This window comes from Oncorhynchus clarkii, chromosome 17 (genome assembly GCF_045791955.1).
Source record: "Oncorhynchus clarkii lewisi isolate Uvic-CL-2024 chromosome 17, UVic_Ocla_1.0, whole genome shotgun sequence".
NCBI lineage: Eukaryota > Metazoa > Chordata > Actinopteri > Salmoniformes > Salmonidae > Oncorhynchus > Oncorhynchus clarkii.
The window spans coordinates 36211480-36221395 of NC_092163.1; the positions used below are offsets into that span (position 1 = coordinate 36211480).

Here is a 9916-nt window from a genome sequence, read left to right on the forward strand (position 1 = left end):
ATTTCAACCCCGGCCAGGGTATTTCTGGGTCTGGGGCAACGGTTCTTCAGTTTTCAGGAAGGCAGAAGTGATGCTCACTTACTTAGCCATCCACTACATTAACACCAGTACTCTGCCCTACCCTATGTCAGTTATCTGAACGGGCTAAACAGAAAGAAAAGTCCAATTTTACAATAACACACTAAATGCCCATCCTGTACACTTTTATCTGTAGCTGCTGAGATGGGATTATTCGACTGAATCGGAAAACTAGCCGTCAAATCCTTGCTTCCTCCGTACTTGTTTCCTCAACTCCTCTGAAAGCTCATTGGGAGAGAGGATCCAAGCTCCCTTCCTCCCTCAGATCTCCTTAAGTGTGCTTTGAGAGGATTTGAGGAAACCAGGACGGGGGAAGGATTTCACAGCTAGTAATTTTTTCACATAGCCCTGCCAACACATAGAATACATCCTGTGGTCTGAAGTGAAGTAGTCTGAACTCTTGGCTGCCAAAGTGAACACAAACAGCCTCATTGTTGAGATGCGATGAGTTGTCAAATGGCTGGGGAGGGAGTTGTAGGCTTAGATGGCTCAGGCAGGGCTGTTTACATGCCATGACCACTTCAAACGTCTGCTGACCAATCAGCATCCAGAAACACACACACACACACACACACACACACACACACACACACACAGTGTGTCTGTTTCTGTACATCTATTATGTGATCTACTGTATGTAGCCTATCATGTGTTACTGTACTGAAATGTGGCATTTGTAAATATGGATCATTGCCACATTTGCCATTATGTAGAGAATCTTGGAAACTTACATTGACTACAGTCATAATGGAATGTACAGTATTTAAAACATTTATTTTATTTTATTTAACCTTTATTTAACTAGGCAAGTCAGTTAAGAACAAATTCTTATTTACAATAACAGTCTACTAGTATGTACTGTATGAGTGTCCTGTTGTGGTAGTGAGCCATGATATTGTGGAACATCCTTCATGGATCAAGTAGTTATCACATACTGTATCTCCAATAGGGTTGGTTCAGTAAATCAAATATTGTGTTGTCATCTAAAGAGAACTTAATGCACATGCAGAAGAAAGAGTTCCTAAATGTATGTTACGGGCAATTCCACAGTAATGGCATTTTGCTGAGACTGATTTTTTTACTTAAAAATGTATGTAAGTTTAACAAACCGTTCAATTTAAACTGACATTTTAATTTAAAAAATCAGTTAAAAAAATATGTTTATGTGACCAGTGTCAGCTATGAATATCTTTTGAATATGTGTTTATTATTCTACACACACCGCCCCCCCAAAATATCATATTTGGTTGGTCCGGACCCTAACAAAGCTGAACCAACCATAGACGTCCATGTTTCACAAGTTTGGACAATAAAGTACAGCACAATAGAGATTAGTAGAGTACAGTACAGCACAGTAGAGTAGAGGAAAGTAGAGTATAGTTCAGTACAGTACATGGAACTGTGCTGTCCAAAGTTGTAAAACATAGACTGGACTAAATTTTAAACCAATCATGGATGTCTATGCTTGTGCCAAATCAAGGATGGTCTGGACCGTACCAAAAATCAAAGTCTGTGGATGTTGAAATTTAAGCCAGTCTGGACCGTACCAAAAAACGATGTCTGTGGACGTTGAAATTTAAGCCAGTCTTGACCGTACCAAAAAACGATGTCTGTGGACGTTGAAATTTAAGCCAGTCTGGACCGTACCAAAAAACGATGTCTGTGGACGTTGAAATTTAAGCCAGTCTGGACCGTACCAAAAAACGATGTCTGTGGACGTTGAAATTTAAGCAAGGGTGGATTGACCAAATTTCAACTACTTTTCAACGTCCACGGATGTCCGGTGTTGCTCCTCAGTGGGTAAGGATGCTGGTTTCAGTAAATGGAAAGAGAGGTGGCTCATGTGTAAGTGTCAGTAAGAGCCGGGAGAGGTGACATTAACTGGAGAGAGAGGCAGAGAGAGAGGGAGGGAGGGTGAGAGAAAGGGAGGGTTGTCTAGACTATCTTGCCCTTGGTTTAATCATGAGATTCTAGAATCTATACAAGCTTTTATGAATATGTCAACAAACAAAGTCTAATGTGTGATTTTCAGTCGGGTTTTGGAAAAACGTACTTCACTGATTCATGTCTACTTCACTTGACTGACTTCATCAGGAAACAGATTGATGAAGGAGATCTCTGTGGAATGGTACTACTTGACCTTCAAAAGGCCTTTGATACAGTTAAGCACTGTCCCCTAATCTCCAAACTGAAGGCGCTGGGGTTAAGCAATATCCCTCTAGGCTGGGTAAAGTTATATTTATTAGGTAGTGCGCAAGTAGGAGAGGTTAATGGTTCACTGTCTCAGGCAAAACCAATGATTTGTGGTGTCCCGCTTGGGAGCGTGCTTGGGCCTCTACTGTTTTTACTGTATATTAACGATATGAAAGATGCTGTTCTTGTCATCTTTTCCTTTATGCGGATGACTCCACACTTCTGGTGTCTCACAAAAGTAAAACTATGTTGGAGAGCATACTGAGCACAGAGCTTACTAACATTAGTAAATGGCTTGGAGATAATAAGCTATCTCTGCACTGAGGTAAAACTGAGGCAATTATTTTTGGATTCAGACTTAAATTGAGTAGGTCCTCTGATATCACAGTGGAGTTAGGGGGTGAGGTGCTGACTACTAAAACCTCTGTTTTTTACCTGGGATGCATCCATAATGGAAGCTTGGGAGGTGTGAGCATGGCCACTAAAGTGCTAGGGAAGGTTAATGCCAGGACTAATTTTTGTCTAGAATGCTCCATATAGCCAAGAATAAGCTGATCAGGGTAGTATTGAAGGTGAGTCCACATACTCACATAGGCAGGAGCTGCTTTCAGGAACTCAACTGGCTGCCTGTTGAGGCTAGGGTGTCTCAGATTAGACTGGGTTTGGTTTACAGGAGTATCTATATCTATCTAGTATCTAGATTCTGCGTCAAGATATCTATCTTATATTTACCTGTGTTAGGGATGCACACAATCACAGCACCAGATCAGGTGTTGCTAATGTGTGCTTATACAGGTTCAGGAGTAATGCTGGGAAAGGTACTTTCTTGTATACTGGAGCCTCAGAGTGAAATGAGTTGCCTCTGCCCATAAAAACAACGTCCTCTCTAGCCAGTTTCAAAAATGAAGTAAAAAAAACTGTTTAACGTCTTCTGTGCCAATATGAATGACCCCTATGATGTAACTGCAACGATGAGATAGATGTTCTTCTTCCTTGAATTTTGGTTTCATTATCTTGCTGTCATACCATGTTTGATCTTCCTAATACCAGTATGCCAGTGGAAGGGAGGACTGTAAGCAGGTGACCCAACTGTGGTTTGTGACTATGAATTACTAATTGCAGTAATTCCGTTACAGATTTTTAGAAATTCTGTTACAGATTTGGTAACAGAATTTAGAGTTTTTAAGAGATTCTCCAGTACTTTTGTATACTTTTTTAGCCAGTAGTTCTGAAAGTAGTGTTCACAAGCCAAAAGTGGTCCCCGAAAATGGCATACTACGCAGAGCCGTCGGAAAACGTGTGGCGAGACAGCATTTGCCCCAGTTTCAAAGCAGCAGCACCGACCGTGCCAGTAACTTCTTCGCATATTTTTGCATACCATTAAAACATTTACCTGCTCTGTCGCAGTCTGCCTTTGAAAACCATTGAAGACTACATGCAGAAACGTTTGAGCAATACGATTGGCAGTTCATTCAAACACCACAACTTCTTGAGCAGTACAGAAGTTGATAGCTACGTTCACACAGCACACAAAAGCTGCCCTGAGCAAAAATAAATGCCCACCAATCTTCTCATTGAGATTATTTATTAAAGAGAAAGTGATTTACAAAAGTTAACCTTCATTAGTGACCATACTAGCAATATGCTGGCTACTGTTGATAGTCTGCATAAAGAAAGCTACAAAAATAGAGATTATCTTTTGTCTATAGCCAGGTTGATGTCTCTTTTGGAACCCAATTGTCTTAAAAGTGTGGCGTCTTATTTTGAGATGTAAAAAACAATATTCTCAAAATGACATACTTTAGAAACAACAATGTATGCAATTAATACAATTCAAGTCTAAAGAATAAAGTAATGACTGACATTGTTTAATTATATTAAACAGCTATTTAATACATGTCATAATACCCAAATATAGCCTATTATCCCCCTAGAGCCGATGTCCGTGCCCAAGGGAAAATCGAATTGGCATAATAAAAAAATCCCATGCGTGGGCTACGTTTCAATCCGCCACATCCGCCTCTGTGGTGGAAAGTGGTCTAGCTACACCTGTGTTTGTCAGACCATGAGACATCCCGAAAGTCGGTCTTCTCATGAAAACGTCTGTGGTGTCTGAACGGTTTGACCACTCTATGGAAATATGTTTTTCCATGTATGAATCTGTTATTCAATTCATTTCTATCGGCTAATGGCAGTAAGACCAAATTCAGTGTTTCATCAAATTAAAGATTGCAATTGTGTCAATATGTTTTGAATATTGTAGAAAAAGTCCTCACAGCCATTTTCCATACAAAAATATACCATGTACAGTAGGCTCCAGGCAATGTGTTCATCCACCATGTGAGTCATAGAAATTACGATCCAGTCTTTGTGGTTTTTATATGCAGGGAGCATACATTTCACAATTGTAAACTAATAAAGAATTTTAAGTTAGAACCCTTTAAATATAAACTGGGTGGTTCGAGCCCTGAATGCTGATTGTCTGAAATCCGTGGTATATCAGACCGTATACCAAGGGTATGACAAAACATTGATTTGTACTATTCTAATTACGTAGGTAACCCGTTTATACAGTGCATTCGGGAAGTATTCAGACCCCTTGACTTTTTCCACATTTTGTTACATAACATTAAATAGTTTTTTCAATCTACGCACATTACCCCATAATGACGAAGAAAAAATAGGGTTTTAGAATTTTTTTGCAAATGTCTTAAGAATAAAAACTTAAATAATACATTTACATAAGTATTCATACCCTTTACTCAGTACTTTGTTGAAGCATCTTTGTCAGCAATTACAGCCTTGAGTCTTCTTGGGTATGACGCTACAAGCTTGACACAACAGTATTTGGGGAGTTTCTCCCATTCTTCTCTGCAGATCCTCTCAAGCGCTGTCAAGTTGGATGGGGAGCTTTGCTGCACAACTCTTTTCAGGTCTCTCCAGAGATTTTTGATCGGGTTCAAGTTCGGGCTCTGGCTGGGCCACTCAAGGACATTCAGAGATTTGCCCCTAAGCCACTCCTGCGTTGTCTTGGCTGTGTGCTTATGGTCATTGTCCTGTTGGAAGGTGAAGCAGGTTTTCATCAAGGATCTCTGTACATTGCTCCATTCATCTTTCCCTTGATCCTGACTACTTCCAGTCCCCACCGCTGAAAAACATCTCCACAGCATGATGCTGCCACCACCATGCTCCACCGTAGGGATGGTGCCAGGTTTCCTCCAGATGTGACGCTTGGCATTCAGGCCGACGAGTTCAGTCTTGGATTCATCAGACCATAGATTCTTGTTTCTAACGGTCTAAGAGTCTTTAGGTGCCATTTGGCAAACTCCAAGCGGGCTGTCGTCTGCCTTTTACTGAGACTTGGCTTCCGTCTGGCCACTCTACCATAAACGCCTGATTGGTGGAGTACCGAAGATATTGTTGTCCTTCTGGAAGGTTTTCCCATCTTCACAGAGGAACGCTTCAGCTCTGTCAGAGTGATCATCGGGTTTTTGTTCACCTCCCTGACCAAGGCCCTTCTCCTCCGATTGCTCAATTTGGACGGGGGCCAGCTCTAGGAAGGGTCTTGGTGGTTCCAGATTTTTTCCACTTAAGAATTATGGAGGTTACTGTGTTCTTGGAGACATTTTTTTGTACCCTTCCCCAGATCAGAGCAGTGTGAGCAGTGTGATCAGACACAGGGAAGAGTGTTTCATTCCATAGCTAGAGGACAACTGATATCTCCAGGAGTGATGAGTATGATTTGTGTCTTTTTCTGTTGTCTAGCAGTGTCTTTTTGCTAGCTAGGGCCATGTATTTTATTAAGTGCTGCCTGTCTTCCCACTATCCTACTTGGTGTGTGAAATGCAGCCTGCTATTAACTTGTTGATGATTATTGACACATAATCGATGATTATAGATGTACTATGCAGAAATTGCTCCATAAAAGTTTGCTTAATTTCAGTTTATGTGGCAAAATAAGCAAGTGTAGTGTAGAGAATCATTGTAAAATCTAAACCGCTGTGAAAATATCTTTATCATACCCCCAAAAATATTGTATTTTTAGATGTTTGAAGCTGGTGTCCAAAACCGAAAGTAAAAGACTCCAAAAACTCAACTTAAGAACGGGGAGCATAGAAATAGCGCACATAGAACAGATCTACCGCCTCTTAGACATACTTTCAATGAGAATGACATACATTTCTTTTTGAATTCGGGTTGCCCAAAAAAGTGACATATTGCCATTGCAAAAAAAAACAAAGACTCTTTGCTGCAGCTTCTTTTCTCTCGAGTGGAGGGACACTTAAGGGGCTTGAGATGCTGTGTTCAGTTCGCTGTGTCCCTAACAACATAAACTGTGCTTTAGGGACAACATATTGAATATATTGAATATGTGTCACTTTTTTAGGAGAGCAAAATGGTCAATACTTGTAGTGACTGTTAACTTTAATCTGAAATAAATATGTGTTTAATTAACATTATCAAGGCTATATCAAAATGCAGTACTTTCTACAGTAGAACTGCTAGCTACAATGATTTAAATTCTTCTTTTTTTAAGTCAATAGGTAACTTGCTTTGCTATTCATCTATCAAATCTGCAATGTACTCTGTGTCTCAAAGTTTGCAGACAGTGTGCTTTGAATACAAAATCCATACAAGATACTCTCAATTTATGCATTACGGGAGAAGCCACTGAGAAAGACAAACCCGTAAGTTATTCACTCAGTAGGTCAGTGGAGCACCGCAACTCACAGACCTGGAAGAGGTAACATGAGACAACGGAGACAAAAGCACATGACAGCTCAATAGAAAAAGTATCATTAGTTACCATCTTTCCGACAGTATCTCTTCTATCCTGCAGAATGTTTCTTCACATTTTCTCCTGATAATTCCGTCCAGATAATTGACTCTAGTGAGAGCGGTCTTCTTCTCATGTTTCTTAATCGCCAAGATAATGCCATTGATGAAGGTAGGTCCACATGACAGTTAGTGGTCTGCGAGTAAGTAGGAAAGTTCCCATCCCTTAGTGACTTTCCACAAGTTTGAGTGAGTTGAGCTCCAAGCGATGAAGTGTCTTGCTTCCTGTTGCTTCGCTGGCTCCAGTCTTGAGCTTCTCTGGCAGCACTGTCTTTTTGGAGCAAGTGGGAGCGTGAGAGAGGGAAAGACTGCTGGAGAAGGGGGAGGAGAAAAGCTTTGCCTTTCAGAAGGAAAATCCCCTCTAGGCTTTTCAGGTTTTTTTCAGAGGCAGCAGCAGCTTCAGACCAGTGTGGGATTCACACAAGCTCACACATACACACTTGAAAACTTTATTTAAATTTGTATCTCAATACATTATTTAAATGAGTGTCTGGGACACCACACACATTCATTTGAATACTGTATTAAGATCTAAAATGAAATCAGTATTCAAATGTCGGCACACACAGACACAACACAATAACAAGACACACTCTATCCCCACACAGCCAGCATCAGCGAGAACAAAAAAATCCAACCCCTCCTTCTAGTAGACCCCTTCTCTCTATTTGAATCATTAGGGCTTGGGTAGGGTATAGCTTTATAGCTTAGTCCCCTTTAGAGTCTCTTCTCTTTACTCTCTTCACCAAAGACATCCAGTGGCTGCTGCAGGCTATATATGCACCCCAAATGGCACCCTGTTCCCTACATAGTGCACTACTTTTGACCAGGGCCCATAGGGTTCTGCATTATAAATTCCATTCGGGAAAGTATTCAGACCCTTTGACTTTTTCCACATTTTGTTACGTTACAGGCTTATTCTAAAATGTATTACATAGTTTTTTCCCCCCTCATCAATCTACACACAATACATGTTAATGACAAAGCAAAACAGGTTTTTAGAAATGTTTGTAAATTAAAAATTAAATATCACATTTACATAAGTATTCAGACCATTTTCAGTACTTTGTTGAAGCATCTTAGGCAACGATTACATCCTCGAGGCTTCTTGGGTATGACGCTACAAGCTTAGCACACCAGTATTTGGGGAGGTTCTCCCATTCTTCTCTGCAGATCCACTCAAGCTCTGTCAAGTTGGATGGGGAGCATTGCTGCGCAACTATTTTCAGGTCTCTCCAGAGATGTTTGATCGGGTTCAAGTCTGGGCTCTGGCTGGGCCACTCAAGGACATTCAGAGACTTGTCCCAAAGCCACTCCTGCGTTGTCTGAGGTCCTGAACGCTCTGGAACAGGTTTTAACCAAAGATCTCTCTGTACTTTGTTCCGTCCATCTTTCCCTCAATCCTGACTAGTCTCCAAGTCCCTGGCACTGAAAAAAATCCCCACAGCATGATGCTGCCACCACCATGCTTCACAGCATGATGCTGCCACCACCATGCTTCACAGTAGGGATGGTGCCCCAATTGCTCAGTTTGGCCGGGTGGCCAACTCTAGGGAGATTCTTGGTGGTTCCAAATTTCTTCCATTTAAGAATGATGGAGGCTACTGTGTTCTTGGGGACCTTTAATGCTGCAGACATTTTTTGGTACCTTTCCCCAGATCTGTGCCTCGACACAATCCTGTCTCGGAGCTGTACAGACAATTCCTTCAACCGTATGGCTTGGTTTTTGCTCTGACATGCACTGTCAACCGTGTGCCTTTCCATATCATGTCCAATCAATTGAATTTACCACAGGTGGAATCCAATCAAGTTGTAGAAACAGCTCAAGGGTAATCAATGGAAACAGGATTTTGAGTCTCATAGCAAAGGGTCTAAATACTTATGTAAATAAGGTATACAAATACTTAAAACCTGTTTTCGCTTCGTCACTATGGGGTAATGTGTGTAGATTGATGTTTCATTTAATACATTTTAGAATAAGGCTGCAACGTAACAAAATGTGGAAAAGGTCAAGGGGTCTGAATATTTTAACAATGCACTGTATAGGGAATACTGTATGGTGACTTTTTGGAATGGTTTCCAGCATTTCAACACTTCATGCAGGATCATGTTTTTGCAACAGACATTGATAATGAATGTTGATTTTTGAACTTATTAGACCAGGTCCATCTAGTCCCTCCTTGTTTCAGTCCATTTTATTCCACTTGGTTCCTAATGAACAGGACCCGTTGCACCAGCAGGACATTAGCAGAGCGCTAGGCTATCTGTAGCTAGCTGCTTCCACAGCAGACAGATGGAATGCAGGGTTATGATGAATGAAACCCAAGAGCTAGTGTGTGCGTGGCAGTGTTGTTTGAACAATTTCGTAGCGGGAGACATTGAGAGAAAGATAATTGTGTTTATTTCTAGCAGCCAAAAGCTACAAGGAATTAAAGTGAAGGACTTAGAATAAGGTGAAATTGAATATGGCTGCTCTCTCTCCCTCAAGTCGGTGGTTTTGAGAGCCGGTAAACAGCATTCCTTAAACATTTTCATTTAGAACGAGAGACAAAACTGAGAAAAGTGTCAAACGCACAGGAAGAATGCAGATTAAGTTGGTGGAATGGAGAGCATTTCAGCTGTTCACTTTCTCGATGTGGTTCAATATGGCATTAAGACCCAACTATATGCCGCAAACATTGTCATGAAGAGCGAGAGAGAAAAAGGCATAGATGTTTATTAAAAACATATCAAAAGAATGTACACTACTGTTCAAAAGTTTGGGGTCACTTAGAAATTTCCTTGTTTTTGAAAGAAAAACATTGTTATT

At 40.8% G+C, this 9916-nt stretch overlaps 1 protein-coding gene across 1 annotated transcript in view; it reads right to left on the reverse strand.

The window, feature by feature from the left end:
- Nucleotides 1–7378, reverse strand: part of LOC139370753 (pleckstrin homology domain-containing family G member 4B-like) — a 58201-nt gene extending 50823 nt beyond the window's left edge. The window contains exon 1 of the mRNA XM_071110440.1: nt 7079–7378. Within this exon, the coding sequence (XP_070966541.1) occupies nt 7079–7081 (3 nt within the window). The 5' untranslated portion in view covers nt 7082–7378. The remainder of the gene's footprint in view (nt 1–7078) is intronic.
- Between the last annotated feature and the right edge of the window lie 2538 nt (nt 7379–9916).